At 33.4% G+C, this 20,146-nt stretch overlaps 2 protein-coding genes across 4 annotated transcripts in view; one reads left to right on the top strand and one right to left on the bottom strand.

Moving 5' to 3' along the window:
* The window catches only part of LOC115234336, a 64,457-nt gene that overhangs the window by 9,038 nt on the left and 35,273 nt on the right, over window positions 1–20,146 (top strand). For both annotated transcript variants that reach the window (XM_029805346.1, XM_029805345.1), the window contains exons 2-3: window positions 18,571–18,707; window positions 19,548–19,641. In XM_029805346.1, the coding sequence (XP_029661206.1) occupies window positions 18,628–18,707; window positions 19,548–19,641 (174 nt within the window). In that variant the 5' untranslated portion in view covers window positions 18,571–18,627. The remainder of the gene's footprint in view (window positions 1–18,570; window positions 18,708–19,547; window positions 19,642–20,146) is intronic.
* The window catches only part of LOC115234337, a 108,720-nt gene that overhangs the window by 86,780 nt on the left and 1,794 nt on the right, over window positions 1–20,146 (bottom strand). The window lies entirely within an intron of this gene.

Genomic DNA, 20,146 nt, shown 5'->3' with positions numbered 1-20,146 from the left:
CATTTGTACTTCAAAATTAAGAATAATTATTTCAAAAATATTATTTTCCAAATGAAAGATACATAACAAACATTTTTATTGCAAAACATAGGCGAGACATTACTTAAGAGTCTTTCGGACATTTAGTATCAGATAGTATGAATATACATACTCCCTTAACACCTGTCGCCAGGTGTTGCTCGCCTGTTAGAACGTCCAAAGATTTCCCAAGAGAGGCATCGCTCTCAAGGAATTTTCAAAAAATTCGCACGCTCATTACTAAACATCTTACTTTCTGACAAGTCAACCCCAAAAAAAAGTAGAGAGAATTTATAAAAAATTTATGTAAAAACATTATTTGCTAAAGATAAAGCTAATAATTTAAATAATGTTTTATATATATTTACCACATTTTTTTCTTACTCATGGTTAATTATAACTTGCATTAGTTATTGATTTTTTTACGATAAATCATACTTATGTAGAGAAACGCACAAAAGAATTTTTGTTTCTTATCTTTTTTCATTTATAAGTCTAAATCAATCTACATCTGCTTAATTATTTTATTTATATAACCACGTTATTAGAAGATATTTAAGTAATATTTTATTGTAGTATTTAGTAAGTATGGACATTTATAAAAAATTAATCAAAATACTGTCTTTATATATGTCCACGTTATAAAATATGTAGTAAAAATGTCATATGTTATTTCATAAAAAATAAATTTAAAAATATCACTCATAAAAGGGGATAAAGATGCTTCGATGCTTCAGGTTCAAACCATTGCTGCAGATATACGTCACCCACAGCATTCGGTACCAATTAAAGACATATCGGGATAAAATCTTGGTATCGTCAACAATAATTAAATATAATCGTTCGTTATGGAGTTTCAATAACGCTACTCAAGTAACTCGGATATTCATTCCGATATTTATTCATTACCGACATTCTTTTAAATAAATAGGGTTTCTCTATTTATCCAAGAATTATGACACAAACAGCTTCGCAATAATGCCTTTATTATTATCAATAATTAACAAAAAAAGCTTTGTATAATTTATTAACTATATACATAGAGAAAAATTTTCCTCTTCTCTTTTTACAATCAAATAGTTTTACTTCCTAGAAACGTTTTTTTTTTTTTTTTGCAGTACTTAAAGATTTTTATATTTATTTATTTTAGATCCCTCTAGAAGTTTAATTAAAATTTCCGGTATGACAAGCTTTCCTTATTAGATGTCAGTCTTATCACCAAGAAAATCAAAATAATAGCAACGTCGCCGCGCGCGGTGTATTGAATCATTAATATTCCAGATATGAAATATAAGCATGGCTTGTGTTTCGAATCGCTAATAACTAATTACATCGCATATAATAAATCTGTCGATCGAGTGTGTGCAGAGAGCGTATCAGAATCGGTTCGTCTGGTGGTTAAATACGCGCGACTTAAGTGAGAGTCCGAGCTGCGGAAAATTTAGCATTGAAACAGCTCGTTAAATAATAATTGCGCCGCGAAATTATATCTACAAATTCGCTACTTCTATCCGTCACGATTATTAACGAGCGGTAATTTGACGATAAATTTATTCTCAAACGTGTCCGTCCTCTGCCGCCCGGCCGACAACTTCAAGTTTTACCTCCGTCAATTATGCCCTAATGACGACCCTTCGCTCTTTCGTCATTGCATAAGTTGTGCGCCATATTGTAAATTGTTCGCGTGGAAGTCAGGAGAGCTTCTTCTAGAATTAACACCGTGATGTTAATCGATACTCTCGTTAGGGGGGCCGGTTCTTAAGCCTTTATAAAGTATACTCTTTTGTCACTTTGTATAATACACTTACGCTTTATATAGGAATTTAATGGAATATTAACATTTTCTAAATGTTTTTGTAACATCAATTTTGTTTATAGTCCGACAAAAAATGAATTCTAATTAACAATTTCAACTATGTTTGCATAAAAAAAAATGATTTTTTTAAGAAGATTATGGCTTCAAAAGTTATTTAGGAAGTTTTTTCGAGAATCTTAAATTATTATCTCGCTAATATTTAAACTTTATAAAAGATGTATTATGTACATTGATTAATATTTACAGGTTTGTTTTTATAAAATATAAAGAGCATTATCGTATTATCATACGGATCTCTCACTGATATTATTTCAGATGATAATTATAAAATATGCAAAAGTACATAAAAGCTGAGAAAAAACGAGAGTGATCATGTAAGACAAAGATATTTACTACTATAAGTTTTTCATTAATCGATTTGCTACGTACTTTTCGAATCCCAGAAAGAGATCTGTAAGACGGTTGGACCGCTTGACGGATCTGATGGATCAATATTTCACTTCTTAACATCTTATTAAATTTTTGCATCATTATCGCGAGAGCTGAAACTTATGCAAATGTAGTTGCATCGAAATTGCAACAAGTAATGAAACTTTTAATGAGCGAAAACGCAACGGGTGATCAATTTCATCAATTTCATAACGGATTTGAGGGCTTACGACTCCGTAGTGCATAATGAATATACCGTTAGACGAGATTACGTGAGGCACGACATTTTTTTCTCTCGGTTCGCGATCGGGCAAACGAATTGTTTTTTTAAGCACTTATCCGTGTTCGTTGTCGAGAGAGAGGCCCTTTTACTCTGCAGAATGGATTGATTGGATAGTTACGATAGTTTTATCATGACACATGCAAATAAAAGGAACAGATTTCGATTTTGTTTTATATCGTCAGACATTTAAACGTTTATAATAACATAGTTGATACGGTTACCGGATGTAAAAGAAAAATAAATCACAATATATTATATTGTGCAGTCACCACACTCGCAAAGACATTATGATTAATTAATATATAATTTATTCTCTTATTATTCGGGTTGTAATACTTCAACCTGTAATAAGGTGTACGTCAAATATGACACAATCAATAGGAGGCAATGTTTATCGTTGTTGTTAACGGATGGAGGCATATATTTCATGCTGTTTTGCCTATTAAAACGGTTCTTAACTTTCTATTGCGCATCATCTCTTTTACATATCGACTTATTGCTTCGTGTGGAACGAAAGAAAGAGAGAGAAAGAGAGACGCGCAGGGTGAGAGGTCATAAAATAAACGTCAGGTCTAAACGTATCGTAAACGTTCGCGAATATTGCACCCGTATATGCGCGCTTCGCGCATTTGTACGTGCTACAAGTCTTAACCCGATACTTTGCCACTCGTGGTCCAGAGTTTACGATAACCGCTGTTTATTCTTCGCGGGAATAATTGAAGAGACGGACGCCTCGCTGTGCTTGAAACATTACCGGCGGATTACAGATGGAAATTGGAAGCGACCGGATAGAGAAGAAAAAACGTCGTCGCTCGTAACCGGAGCTGTTCGCGGCCAGATATTTACGGCCGAACGTTACGTATTCATCAGAGCATGGGGAGAGTCTTCGTCCCGAGAACATATAACGCCGGAATACCGGTGAGACTTCGAAATAAATCGATAGAGCAATAGAATAGTGTAGAATTCCCGCTATAGGAAACGACCTCCCTTCAAATTCGAGGAATTATATCTTTAAGCTCTACGTATGAAGGATGCATAAGTTCTTCGAGTACTAAATCACTGAAAATTTAATTCCTTTAATATTTCCGTAATATTCTTATTCTACTAATCAATCGTATACCGTTATGCAAAATTATAACTCTTGCGATTATAATTTTGCACCATACTGGAAAAAAAGTTTTTTAAAAATCTCTCAGAAAAAGAGAGGGAGAGACAATATTTGAAGGAAATAATTTATAAATTTTTATTTTAATATTTACGAGAAAGAATTTTTTACTTGCATTATTTTCACAGATTATTCTAAAATAATTTTGAATCCAGAAACAAAGATAATGAAATTATTTAAGAATCAGCCCGTAAATATTTTAAAAGAATTTTATTCGCGGATATCTAAAGGCTGGAAAGACGGTAAACTCTAATATTTATATGTATTATCTGCACATATTCGATCGTTATGCTTATATGTAAGAATATACGCAACTATTGCCTTTACCTAGGATTTATTAATGAAGGAAATTGTTATCTACTATTCACTATAGACGATCTATAAGCTACTGATATATTGTCAATAGCAATTTATCAACTATTGCCATCGATTCGTAGACAGTGGTAAACTTGTACGTTAATAATTTATACGCGACAATTTACTTATCTCCGTTCACCCATGTTTCTCTATGGATATATACCTATACCTATCTACGAAACAATTTATAATTGGCGTCCACGCAAATTCTGTGACAATAAGAGACAATCGCTGTAAAATCCTATTACGTTTAAACTGAAGACAACGCAATTGTTGCTAATTATAACAATTATTCTAAAAAAAAACATGATTATAATTTTTTAATTTACAATTTTGGGAATGTATATAAAATACAGAACATTTATTTTAATTGAAGAAACAAGATAGTTTACTTTTTTTTTTTATTGCACATTTTAAAACATATAAAGAAATATATAATAAAAAAATGTTTTGGTTTCAACAATATTATATGCTTAAACCAACTTTTTTTTCAAGTTTCTTCTTCCTCTCTTTCTCCTTACATAAAATTTTGCATTCTAACTAAACAACTTTAACACAATCGAAATTATGCAGAATACAAAATCATGTTTAATGTAGAATAACTTTGCAATCGGTGCGCTATTAATCACAGTCTAAACGTACGTTTCAAGTTGGCGAATTACATTACGAAGTCAGAATGTTCGTCAAACTGGTTGCAGAACATTGCGATATTTCGTGAGAAACGGAAGCACTATAACGCAGCGATCCGGCTATGCAGAGAGCATCAGACAATGAATGGAGTTCTGAAACGGAGCAGTCGGGAGCGCGCGTAATGATACCTTGATTCTCGTGCACGTAATGATACCTTGATATCTCCTTTCCGTTTGATATCTTTACCGCTTGCTATTTGTCATGACGGCCCAGCGTAATTTCTACATAGCGGTTGGAGCAGTCATATTAAATAAAAACATCTCATCATTATTATTTATTGAAAATTGACAATTGAGGATTGGACTGCAAATTCTCCGTTTAAAATAGTATTTATATATATATATTTTTTTTTTTTGCTGGAAAATGTGCCATTTTTGATGAAGGAGAAAAAAATTATGTGTATTTCAATATATTCGACTCTCGCTGTTACACATAACTACACCTATATATGAGCTATCATTTACGTCCTTGTGTAGTCATCGATCGAGTTTTGTACTAAGGCGAACAAGCCCGTGACGACAGAATACAGATGGAACACATTAAAGCGAAACCATCGCGATGTACATTAAAGATTATCGTAAGAGTATAAAGTAATATATTATACCGAGAAAAAAATTTCAGGTTGTTTAATATTTAACAAAATAATTGGTAAGATAAAGAGAAAAAGAACTCTAATTTCAAGTTTAATTGACAATTTTGTACCTGCTGATTAGCTTCTAATACATTGGATAATTCTTAAAAAATCTTTCTTTGTTCCCTTAATTTTTAATAAATAATGACAATAAGACAATTTAACAAAGCTATAAATATTCTTTGAAGGATACAAAAGGCAATATATATTCCATAAATATCCTGTCATTAAATACGATAATAGGGTAAATTTAAAATGTGAAATTTCATCAATTACGATTTCGCATATTTCTAAAATTCATCAATGCAACTCGTTCGAACAATTCCAACCTGTTGTAAAAAATTCCCTTCTTTTCATCGTTCCTATCGTTTTTTTCAATCTCGCGTTACTCTTGCTTCTTATCGAACGTTATCCGTCCGTGCGATTATTCATAGAGCATGAATAATGGAACATGCTCATCGGCGGAATTGTAGATAACAGCTTTCAGATCCGAGAGAATCAAGATCGTTCGTGTACAATTCGGAATTCTCATGTCGACGACTACAACGACGAACATGCCGGAGACTAAATCGGAATCCGGCGTATGTACGGTCGTTGTTGTATCGCGTCTTTATAATCGTCGACGGGACAGACTCACTTCCCGTGCCCCGATCAGTAAATCAATCACTGAAGAATATCCGATTGTATTCGAGAATTATTACGCCGACTCTTATGTGCGACACGCGGCAAATTCGATCCGCCGATAAATAATCGAGCTAAACCCACAGTACCTATATACACATATATACAATGTATCTGTATTTTCTGCATCTTTAAACTTCGCAGACTTTCCTTCTTTCCATTGCATATATCATTGATTATACGGGGGCGAGGTGAAACTCGGTTCACTCGACTGAATCTGGCGTGCGAACGCGGCGAATCATGCGCATCTTCTTCGCGGAATACGCCGCAGGGACATAATTTAATAATGGTCCTTGGAAGTTGAAAGAAGAAGAATCCTGATATACAGTCAAGCTAATTCGATTTCTTTTCTCTCTATATATCTTTCTCTCTCTCTCTCTCTCTCTTTCGTTAACTTTTACTCGATATCAATTCTCGATATCAATTCTCTCTTTTCCACGATCACAAAGCACTAAATAAGTTTAAATTACGTACGAATAGAGTTGTGATTTCTGAAGTGAATTTACGAAGACATGAATTAATAAAACTAATTAAATTCAAACCTGTACATTTATCTACAATATATAAAATAATATTAATTTACGGCCGAACATGCTTTAAATATTTTAATATTTTTTTAAATATTTTTTTAGTTTTAAAATATTTAAATTTTAATGTATTCTCTGGGACGTATTACATTTATAACATATAAAGACAATAATTAATTATATGAACCTATCCGGCAAAAATACAAGCTTAACTTATATTAAAGAGAAGCTACAAGCAACAATATCAGTAAGCGAGAGATCTTGAGATAAGAAACTACAATTTGGTATATCAAATAATTCAATACACTTTTCGTCAGAGGCCTGATTTTCAAGATAAACCCTCAATTCCTTCTATTTATTGACTTAACCGCCGCTCTCTTTTTTGCGAAGAAAACCCGTCAGAGACAAAAATGAACAAAAGATACTTGAAAATTTTCAATTAGATTTACGTGATCGTTAATTATGAAAAGTTAAACTGGTTTTTTTTTTTGGAATTATGTAAATTAGCTCGCATCTTAAAGTAAGAGTACCTTCATCCGTGAGCATTGAAGCGTTGCCGTTATATAAAGAAAAATAAGACCGTCTGACGGAAATGTAATATGCAATGTAATATGTTGAATAATTGAGACTCTATATGTGTTCGGAGAACGAGCAATGTGCTCACGCATCAATTTTCGAGTGGTAATAAACAACTCTGCAAGAATTTTATTAATTCTATTTGTTTTCGCAAGAGAAGAAAAGAAGGGAAATTATTCCGTTGCGATTAAGGCTTTCTGAGAATCGACGCTTCTCATATATCGTTATTTATAGCGTACCGTAAAACATTCTTAGCTTTCCGCTATAAAGCGGAACCATTATAATATTTATTACTAGGTACGATTTATTTCTTGGCAACATTCGAACTTCCTTCTCTTTATAACTGAATGTTTTATTTTAAGAATATCTAAGTATCTGAATAAGAGTATCTGATTAAATAATATAATCTATTTTAGTTTAAATTAATATCGCTGAATTAATAATTAAATGACGAAAAATAGGTTAAAAATGTTACAGATTTAAACTCAAATTAATGTATATTCAAAAAAGCTATAAAAAATATTCTTTCCAAACAATTCGCTTTTCACATCCGATTCGCTTCTTCCTGTCTGATCCCGTCACCACTTATCTTCCTCACCACGCAGGAATGATTTCATGAGAGTGATGTGAGAGGACAAGCACCCATTCACACACAACTGCTGCCAGAAACGCGTTATTCCAGCCAGAGACGGTTACCGAATCGTTTCGGGACAGACGCACTATTAAAGCGCGATACATCACTGCCAGCGTAAACTAGCATAGGGAGCGCGAGAGCCTAATTCATGAAGAGATGAGAAAGACCGGTTTCGGAAAGAGGGGGGGGGGGGGGTTGAATATCTCGTTAATGGGCGAAATTGTCGCCAGCTTTATTCGCGCTTCCTGACCCCGGGGATCGGAAAAACATCTTGCCTGAGATTTTTTTTTTTTCGCGACCCCTTTGAATACAAAGGCATAAATCATGCATACTGGCACGTGTCCTCAGAGATGGTGGAAAGAGCGTTACGTAACAATAGTGAGAATGAGAATACTGGTAGCAAATATGAAATACTTAAAAGTACGATAGCAAATGTGTAAATATAATTATATTTAATAGTGTGAAATTATAGATATATTTAGATAAAACTTTTTTTTTTTTTTTTTTTCAAAAAAGTTTAAACTTATTTTTTAATACATTGTATATTGGACAGATGCAACAAACAAATGTATTTATTTAATGCCAGATATCAATATAAAAAATTTATTAAAGTATTTATTATTGCAACGTCAATTAGCACCGTTGATGATGCAATTAAAAGTCATGTATTCCTTAAATGAATCAGATCTGGACTTTATATCTCCGCGGATTTTTTCAAAAGATGATTTAAAATGTTCTAATCCAATGTCCTTTCTATAGAACTTAAAAAATTAAGTCGCGTTACCTGAGGATAATCCGAGATTAAGTTGGGATTAATCGCGTAAGCTACGCGAAAGTCTATCAAGAAAATGTGCGAAACCGAGGAGAAAACTCGCGAGTTTGTCAAGATTATCGATTTTTTCTTACTATCGTGCAATTTATCGGACATTACATCGGAGCGCGATCTCTGTCATTCGCTATAATTGTCATGACGACCGCGCGACAGCCGAGCTAACGCGTCGCGAATACGTCGGAACGGCGGAATAGCGTGTTTGTAATGCGATGACTCCGGGCTGCTGCATCTGCTAGCTCGCAAGTACTATGGGAAACAGACCGCTTTGCCATTTTCATTGCTCGAGTCGTATTATGCGAACTCCTCCGTCTCAGCTCTGCGAATAGCTCGAGGTGCGAGGATTTTTCGTTTCGGCGCATCAGAGCGATTACATCTGATTTCGCCTCGCAGCATCGAGTTATGAATGCTGGACGTTACACCGTTTTACTTGCGAGTGCTGCTTGAATACCTGCCTTCTTACATCTCTCCTGTATCACGATTATATAATTCTTACAAGCGATCCGTCTTTGAGATTGCGTGGCGTTACTCCGTTAATAGAAAGTCTAAAATCGAAACCTACTATACGAATACGATATGTTTCAAATCTCGAAGCGTGAATGCAAATAATGAAATTTATATCGGATATCAAATAGCGCTGTTAGCAAGTTCGATATAGAGAAGTAAATACATTACACTTTCGCGTGTAAATGTGTTATATTGTTTCACGATTATATAATTCTTACAAGCGATCCGTCTTTGAGATTGCGTGGCGTTACTCCGTTAATAGAAAGTCTAAAATCGAAACCTACTATACGAATACGATATGTTTCAAATCTCGAAGCGTGAATGCAAATAATGAAATATATATCGGATATCAAATAGCGCTGTTAGCAAGTTCGATATAGAGAAGTAAATACATTACACTTTCGTGTAAATGTGTTATATTGTTTAATATTATTCTAGTTCAAAAAATGATTTATAATTTTTAATTATTTTCTTTCTCGTTTCTACCCTTTTTTCATGAACTATTATCAAAATAATATTAATTTCATATATAACAGAAATTTCTTACAAATATACGTATGTGATTGAGAATTTAAAAAATTTTAAATGATTTTGATTAATATTTTTATGATAAACGTAATATGCGAATGGTTTATATCATACTGCAAAATCTCTCTATTTTAGTCATTCTATACTATAAAATATTCAATCCCGCATTGTGTGTGTGGTTGCGTGAAATAGGATCGTAAAGATATATCTGCGGTGTCATTATGCTCGGCAATGGTGGGCTTCATAAACAGATATATGGCTCCGCAAATTGCGAAAAAGGGTTGTTGTATTCGACCAATGATTTCCGCCCTACATCAACAGCAGTCATGCGAACACGTGCAATTACGCGAGGAATAGATTTTAGATTCGCGTATTTGAAACATTATTTATCTACTCAACTATACACAAGATAATCCTAAATATTGCGTTCTTTCTCTTTTTCTCTTTCTCTGGATTATAGATCTTTGTTGAACTTGATATCTAGTTTTGTCTAATAAAAATATGATCGATTTTTATCTTTTTAAAACAACCGCACAAATTAAAGTTCTATAAAACTGCTTCACTTGAAATTAAATAAATAAAATGACATTAAAATATACATTGGCAAAAATCATTGTTTAATTTACTCAAATTTTTTTATTTCTTTGTGATTCAAAATTTGTTGATTCGATATTGAAATAAATGTAATTCTTATAATCGGATTTCTAATATCTGTAATCGATAGGAAATACACGATATCTAGTAAATACAACTCAGATATATAAAAGGATTAAATATAAATCTTAATAAGTACACATTTGTTTAGAATTTGCGTGTGTATATATATGTGTAGCCTAACGCAATATTCGTACTTACTAGACGCGGAAGCCCATTATTGTATAAGCGAATCGATATATAACGATAAAAGAATCATTAATATTTCGTAATAATAATAAAAAAACGCTTGCGCAAACACACGTGACACTAAGTGTTATCCGGCGGAAATTCATACAGAAAGTACTTCTACTGCTAAAGTACTTCACTTTACTATAAAAAGTAATAATAGCAGATTCTTTTTTTAAATGGAGCCTTTATAAATGAACAGTTAAATGATACTCGAATGGTTAATCGTATGGCGATCATAAATTACCAGATGTACACAAATGTCTAAAGTAAGCTTGAACAAACTTAACAGACATGGCTTCAAGTCAATGGGCACTTTTGTTTTTTTCTAAGCCGAGAAAGCTTATTAATATATGATGAGGCTTTTATCGCGGATCATTTACCATCGAAGAAAGTAATTAGTACTTCCGATGTAATTTCCGCTGGAGTGTTCGTCTTTTACAAGCTTGTCTTTTATCGTTTTGCCATAGTTTTATTATTATAAAAAAATGTTCAACATGTTACGAATATTACAACTAGCGTGCATACGAGATAATATACAGGAAGATCGCGAGGCGTATTCTGACAAAAGTGCTAACAGTAAGATATAATCATCTGTAAAATATAATATCGTTGCTTCTACAAACAAGTTTGCTTGATAAATTTAAAGGACAGAGTCGTTTTAAGACAAACGAATGAATTATATCAGATATATTCTTCAAGAGAACGTAAAAAAAACCCAGATATGTCTGGGTATTCCTGGCATATCCCATAATCATAAAAGTTCAGTCTTCGCACTATCAAACGCTTTTCATGCGACAGATCGCACTGATTACCATAATCGAGAATACGGTATTCTCTCTGTGCACCTATATACGCAAGTTATTATCCAGCTTATCTCCCTCCTTCTCGAACGGATACGACGCGATGGCGCAAATGACATTCACGGAAACTGAGGCAAATCTTTTTAGCGAGAAGCTTCAGAGATGAGTTTCAGATGCGTAACAAAATACTCGGATAAATGTTGCAAACGCATTCAAATGGTAAAAACAAATCGATTCCAAAAGTAATATATCTTGTAATTTCGAAAACAATTTGTTTTATGATCACAATATCTCTTGTTATCATCAATAAAGAATTTTACTATATTTAAAACTATATTTTCAGAGTTGTGTTATAAACATGCACGCATACATTTAACAATTGAAAGAGAGAGAGAGAGAGAGAGAGAGAGAGAGAAAATGTAAGATATAGATAATTTAATTCGCACATCACGTACAACGAAGGTTTGGATTACATAAAGCTAAATTTGATCAGTTATCCCTCTTCGTCGAATCGAAAGCGGAATTCTAATTGATTATTCGGGGCAATTTCTTCGGATTGCCCTGGCCGAGCTCTCAGATAAGTGAGAAATTCCGGTTCGTAATGATAATTGAGAGATAAACTTTTTAGAGAGAGGGAGAGAGAGACAGAGAGAGCAAATAAGAACGCGAGACATACACAAACAAACTGTGCTCCTCAGGATGTTATTTTGTAATTTAATTAATGTATTTTAACCGAAAATTATATTATATTTAAAAACTAATGACTATACATATATATATAGTAAGTCCATTTAGCATTTCAATTACGAAACAACAAATCTGCTCGATTTTTATGATCAGTCGGCCGATCTGCTTATTAACACACATCTCGTGTATATTTTTTTCTTCGTTTTTATTAATCTGTAATTATAAACTCGTCTTTGACTCGAATCACGATTGGTCAATAGGCTGAAACATGCGTATCGTTATTTATTAAGTTACACAGCTGATAAATAACACGTCGACAAGACGCATCCGTCACGGCGTTGTTTCCATTGTACGTCCTTGTATCGGTATATCAACGATAATGGGACTTTACAATACTCTCGATGGGACGGTTATTTCGCCGTTTATTCGTACGTTATTATTGCACGGATCGTATTACGATACCGTAAACTCGCGTATCCGTTGCGCGTCTGCCGGCGCTCCATTGTGTCGACCGCATTCTCCTTTTTTAGCGTTCCATGCTTTTTGATGCGTATCTACATATATCGCGCGCGTCATTGCAACGCGCGTGCTTCTCCGCGTTTCTACGCGCCGCATTGTCGATGCTGACAAGACGTATCGAGATTTGCTTCCACGTTTACCACGTGCCCATCGCTAATACTGCGTACAATTTTAATTACGTGCGATATCATATATCATATATGGATATCGAGGTGCAGCGATGTCTCTTTTTCTCCGCGTCGTGCATATCGTGTGTTTCATCAAAATGCTAATATTCGCTCGTGCTAGGTAAGCTTAAATATATTGCACTTACATGCAATTCCGCACAGCAAATGGAAAGCTTAAAATGCAATCTCTGCTCGTGTTTGATTACATCGAGACGCTGAAGAAATATCACGCGAGGCTTTAAATCGCTCCGCGTATCATTTCACGCGCTTATATGCTGAGCTGACACATTTCTGAAACGCTGTGCTTTTAGAGATTCTCCGATTCCGACTCCGATGAATCTTCTCGCAAAATCTGTGTGGATAAATATATAGCCTGGCCCCTTCGACAAAAGTCGCGATTTATACACGACTACGTACATTTATCACAGTAGATATGCAATTTTTAAGTACTCGACATTAATTCCGATTGGTCGTGTATCAAGGAGTAGCGAAATATACTGATCGCTATTACACTCAATCCTCTAACAAGCAACATATCATGTACACGCAACATATCATGTACGTATACATATAATATATGTAAAATTTCTGTAATCTGTGGTCACACACAGACTTCTCTATAGTTGGAATATCATTTTTATTGGCAATAGCGAGAAGAGAAATAAACAAAGATTAAGTTGTGTCTCTTTTCTTTTCTGTATCCCACAATTTGCAACGAGCAGACATCGAAGTAAATCCACGACATTCGAAATCCCAAGAAATATCCTCTGAGGAAGTTTTAGCTCGGCAAACTCACTAACTTACGAACTCGAAAGTACACCTGACGAACAGCTGTGTAGCCGTCAATTCCGTCACGGATCTTGGTCATGCATAATTCACCCTTTTCGCGTACACCCTTTATAACGTATCGTCTGTGTCGCACGTATTTATATACGTAAATATTCTGTAGTATCAGTCTGTAGTATGCAAGTAAAAAATGCTTAATATATAGTATCGGCTAATGTTTTAATCACAGTTTCACTGCAGCAGCAATTGAAGCCAATACTACTGTCGTATTTCTTTTTATAAAAATTAAAATTTTATATATTATATATATTTTATATATTATATATTATATTAAATTTTATATGATTTTGCACGTCTAATGCAATGGAACATTTATACATACAGTTACCTATCATTTATAGTTAATTAGGGTTGTCTCTAACGAAGCACATTTTGTGTATATTTTTTCTAAACTGATTTATTTTAAATTTATTTGAACTTATATTTTTAAAATAAAATAAAAGAGAACGAAAGTAATAGTACGCACATAGAAATCTTTTAATAAAAGTTTCGCATCACACAATGCAAGTTTTTCGCTAAAACCTATCTCTGAATAGAATCACAGGCGTGGTCGTTCGTTTATTTGCGGCGCAACGCTATTATTTGAAAGCGATCCGCGACGGCGTGAAACGGCGTTGCGGCTGGTTGATCAAACTCATAAAGCTGTACGTGCCGTCGATGTATAACATACGATCATTATCATGTTTCTATTGATGTCTCCCCTGCGGCCTGTATTCTTGCCATTACGCACGCGTCAAGGTCGACTTGTTAGACGTGCTCGCAATTAGTTGCAGTTTCAGAATATCACACGATATACCGGACTGCACAGTAACGAAGGATAACCCGCGTGCAATTTGTTAATAATGTATGACGCAACAGCAGAACACAGAATTAAAAAAAATTGCATTGCTATCGCGTAGATAAACTTGTTTATATTTCTGTGTAAATTTGTTAATTTAAAGCGACAATTCATTTATGGAGAGCAAATATTCGATTTTAATTATAGTCGTTTACGCGATGTAGTAATTTATTATTGTATTATCATGCATTATATATTTTATATACAAATCGTATAATGTGGTATAACATGTTTATTTTACACATTATCGTTGCTTATATAGTTTCTGATACATTGCTATGCTTCGTCATACAAGTTCTTTTATATTGCCTTTTTATAGAAAATATACACTAACGATCGAATTTTTGCTTGATATCAAAAGATTTCTTTTTTTATGTTTAACATTTTTTTTTTATATTTAACTCTCGGAACGCTTTGACTTCTTTACAATTGATTTTCCATCTATTAAAGTATCCGATAAATGATTTGCAATTTTAATATGAAATGAATTTTATCGATTCCTTGATAGAACGTACTTCAAAAGCTTTCGTGCAAAAGGTTTCTTATTAAAATGAACAAGCTATGCATAACAGAAGTTATTAAATTATTAATTGTAAGTAAGAGTTATCTTAAAAGATTTTTTATTAAAGTAAACAGGAGAAAGAGAAAGAGAGAAAGAAAGCCATGAAAGAGCGCGATGGAAAGTATTAAATTATTAATTATAAGTAATATTTATCTATGAATTTTTTACCAATTTTGAATCAATTTTTATGAAAAATTAATTAATCCTTTATTTGTATTCGTAACTTTTTACGTAAACGTTCGAGACAGAGATTGAATATACCTTTGTAATTAAATTTTATATGTTATATATTATATTAAATTTTATATGATTTTGCACGTCTAATGCAATGGAACATTTATACATACAGTTACCTATCATTTATAGTTAATTAGGGTTGTCTCTAACGAAGCACATTTTGTGTATATTTTTTCTAAACTTATTTATTTTAAATTTATTTGAACTTATATTTTTAAAATAAAATAAAAGAGAACGAAAGTAATAGTACGCACATAGAAATCTTTTAATAAAAGTTTCGCATCACACAATGCAAGTTTTTCGCTAAAACCTATCTCTGAATAGAATCACAGGCGTGGTCGTTCGTTTATTTGCGGCGCAACGCTATTATTTGAAAGCGATCCGCGACGGCGTGAAACGGCGTTGCGGCTGGTTGATCAAACTCATAAAGCTGTACGTGCCGTCGATGTATAACATACGATCATTATCATGTTTCTATTGATGTCTCCCCTGCGGCCTGTATTCTTGCCATTACGCACGCGTCAAGGTCGACTTGTTAGACGTGCTCGCAATTAGTTGCAGTTTCAGAATATCACACGATATACCGGACTGCACAGTAACGAAGGATAACCCGCGTGCAATTTGTTAATAATGTATGACGCAACAGCAGAACACAGAATTAAAAAAAATTGCATTGCTATCGCGTAGATAAACTTGTTTATATTTCTGTGTAAATTTGTTAATTTAAAGCGACAATTCATTTATGGAGAGCAAATATTCGATTTTAATTATAGTCGTTTACGCGATGTAGTAATTTATTATTGTATTATCATGCATTATATATTTTATATACAAATCGTATAATGTGGTATAACATGTTTATTTTACACATTATCGTTGCTTATATAGTTTCTGATACATTGCTATGCTTCGTCATACAAGTTCTTTTATATTGCCTTTTTATAGAAAATATACACTAACGATCGAATTTTTGCTTGATATCAAAAGATTTCTTTTTTTATGTTTAACATTTTTTTTTTATATTTAACTCTCGGAACGCTTTGACTTCTTTACAATTGATTTTCCATCTATTAAAGTATCCGATAAATGATTTGCAATTTTAATATGAAATGAATTTTATCGATTCCTTGATAGAACGTACTTCAAAAGCTTTCGTGCAAAAGGTTTCTTATTAAAATGAACAAGCTATGCATAACAGAAGTTATTAAATTATTAATTGTAAGTAAGAGTTATCTTAAAAGATTTTTTATTAAAGTAAACAGGAGAAAGAGAAAGAGAGAAAGAAAGCCATGAAAGAGCGCGATGGAAAGTATTAAATTATTAATTATAAGTAATATTTATCTATGAATTTTTTACCAATTTTGAATCAATTTTTATGAAAAATTAATTAATCCTTTATTTGTATTCGTAACTTTTTACGTAAACGTTCGAGACAGAGATTGAATATACCTTTGTAATTAAATGTTAAATTAAAATTCTGATAAAGTAAAATTTACATTAAAATTATTTTGCTCCTGTAATATTTCCAGAGAGCTTTTTTTTCAATCGCGCATAAAATAAAAAATTATTATTTCGTTTATTTTCGTTACTTGATATCGAACACCATCCGCTCATTTTCGAAGAAATAAAGTTCTCATTAATCTTATTTTTTAATTCATCTATTTTGTACGATAAATTGTGTTCTCGGTTGCTTCGTCTAATTTTATGAAATAATGAATTTCTCAGTACGATATAAAATCCGATTAATCTTCCCTTTTTTCGGGTGTTACTACTTAAAATCGCGAAGTGCGTCTGATTATGCGTTGACTGTAGCGGAATCCCGCTCACGCAATGTGTTGTGTATTCGCGTTTATACACGAGCATGCATAGAACACATGGATTTCCGCCCATGGCGGAGGAATGAACTTTCTCGCGCATAACTTATGCAAATTAGTCGGCCATTGTGTACGGTTGCTTAAATACATTTACGGATATCACTCGTAAAGCCCTGTTCAGAACGGTATCTTTAACGTGTTTCCTCTAATAGGCATCTCTACGCGCTATAAGATTTTTCTTACGAAGCGCCAAACGCGAACATGTACTTCGCATTGCGTGCTGGTTAACGACGTGCTTAATCTATTTCCATCACGAGTTGGCGTAAAAAATGTATGAAACCACTTACTTTATTTCGATGAGAAAAGATAAAAATATGAATTTTAATGTTAAGTTATTTACGTAATTTGTTTTTTATGGAATAAGAATTATATATAAAAAAGTTATGCTAAAAAAAGAATTTAAAAGATTGGAAAAATTTGTCATAATTTTGTTTTATACAACTCTTAAATTTATATCTTTTCCGTTTAAATACTCACGTAATCTCTTTAATAATCTCTCTCTCGAACATAAAACAAGTATATTACTTTATAATCACGTTATAGTCACACATTCTTTTATATAATTCTTAGCTTTCCATTTTCCATTTAACTATCTGCATGACATTGATGTTTTTATAATCTGTTCGCGATGATTCTATGGGCATAAAATAAAATGCAACGATCGCCATTACTGCTCATCTAAATCGGATTTAACGCTGTCCAGCGTGCATGAGTCGATCATGGCGCGTGGGTTGCACACAGCGAGATCAGCCTGGCGCCTCGAAACACTCGGATCGAGATCCGAACGTGGAGTTACGAGTAATCGAGGTCGTTAGGTTGAGATTGTTACGTGGGCCGCGCAACAATCAAACTCGATAGCGAAGACGCGAATATCGGCAACGCGTGTTCCGCATCAAATCGATGTACCTCTTGTTCGTTATCAATGCGCACTCCAACGTACTTACTCTACAAAGGCCAAATTCTATAGGAAATTCCGTGATGTAGCGATTATCACGTTTGTATTGCACGCAGGAAATTATCGCCGGTTCGATCTTTTGCGTTCAATCACATTCGTGGATAAAGGAACAATTATAGATTGCGATCAACGATAAACGCAATTATGCCTTGTAATAATATATTAATAAAAATAAATAAAAATCGAGATATCATTCATTTTCAAGTTAGGGACAATTGAAAAAGAGAATGTTTTTGCGATCTAAACTTTAGATAAAACCGAATGGATTACGAAAACACATTTCTCAGCTAATTTTAGATAGAATTTACTTTAATGGAATTTTAATTTGAAATTCAATTAGAGATACGTGATGCGGAAGATAGAAGGCGGCGATAAATGATCTTTCTTCGGCAAAAAAACTAATTTTACATTGATCAAAAAAGCTGTTATTAAAAAAATTATGTGTTATCGCAAGAAAGACAATAAGCTCCGAAATTTTGTTTATCGCGTGCGCGAACTCATTCTCATGGCTCTACTCTTTCGATTGCAGATGTCAACGTGACTGGGCCAATTGAGAAGAGTCGTAAGAGATGCCGTAGTCGTCGCTATGAGCGAGAGCCGGTGCTACACGGATTCGCCCGTGCTCGCCGAACATCAGCCCTTCAACCGTAATGGGAAGGCGCTCAGGTACGATTACCATAAATGCAGACCATGGCTAGTGTGCACCCTGCCATCAACCTGCGAGCTTAATCGCCTGCGACAGAGCGAGCGCGTTGATCGTGCCATTGATTTATAGCTCATAATTGAAGAGTATAATTCGAAAACGACCGTCGAGAGACCGCACGATCGACGGTCGTTTCTATTATTTGCTACGCGAACTAATTAAAAAACTTTGATATCGCAATTTCGCAAATGTTGCTAGATATGCGACATATCGTACATTCATTCTTTATTCAAATAGAATTATCCGATTTATAATATAAGGATTATTATATTATTATATTAAAAAGAGTTATATACTCATATATTGTTAAGTAATTTTTTGTATTTAATTTAATTTATTCATCTTTATTAATTTAATTTAATTTAATTTATAATATAAAAAAGAAAATCATATTATTATTAAAAAATTATACATTCTCTCCCCCCCTCCCTTTCTCTCTCTCTCTCTCCCTCTCCATCCCCTTTCTCTCTATTTCTCTCTATTTCTTTCATTTATCTTTTGTTAAGAGTGTATACCTCTGTTTTAAATAATATTTTAAGTAGCAATGATATATCCTTGGACACTTCCGCTATATTTATTGTATCGAAACTTTTTTGAAATTATCACTATCGTAGCATTATCGGTCGATAGCATTGCGAGAAGATGTCCGATAAGATTATCAATCGAATTATGGTCCTCGGCTAATCAGATTATACCGCGGAAGCCTAGCTCCCGTTCGTGTCTCATAAAATGAGCTTAACGCTAAGGTACAGATCCTACCCACGTCTCTTCTCATCGAAGACACTAACAAGGGTTGATTTCAGGGGATCTAAGAAGAGTGTGCTGTTTTATACGACCGACTGTGGAGATGAAAAAGAGGACTTAGGTCTCAAGCTTCAGCAACGATCTGTCTCCTTGGTAAGTCTCGCATTAACGTCAAATCTGTGCCCGATTGTGCGTATCACTCGGTCTTATGTCAATATACGGATAAATCTTTCGATTCGTTCACAATGCACACATACCGTACGATCGAAGTTTTTAGTTAAGAATTTAATAAAAAAATCGGAAATAGTATAATGATTTTGGTAAAATTTTTATAAACGTTCGAATTTATTTTGTGTCTATTAAATAAAAAATTACATTTAATGTAAATTTTTTTATGTTAAAACTATATTTTTACATTAATTTTATGTTAAATAATGAAATTCGTAATGAAAATTCAATTTTTCATTATACTCTTAATTTAATGTTACAATTATAATTTTAATATAATTTATACGCTATAGCATATATATTTGCATTTATGTGTGGCTTGATATAAAGTTCGCGACAATTCTTCCTGCTCGGACCTAAAGAGGCAACTGCGATTTACATTAAGCCTGATGCTCTCTCACTGAATTATCCAGTGCCGTCATTATTCAAT

Source organism: Formica exsecta, unplaced genomic scaffold (genome assembly GCF_003651465.1).
Source record: "Formica exsecta isolate Colony F162 unplaced genomic scaffold, ASM365146v1 scaffold2, whole genome shotgun sequence".
Lineage (NCBI taxonomy): Eukaryota > Metazoa > Arthropoda > Insecta > Hymenoptera > Formicidae > Formica > Formica exsecta.
This window is presented reverse-complemented; position numbering and strand designations above follow the sequence as displayed.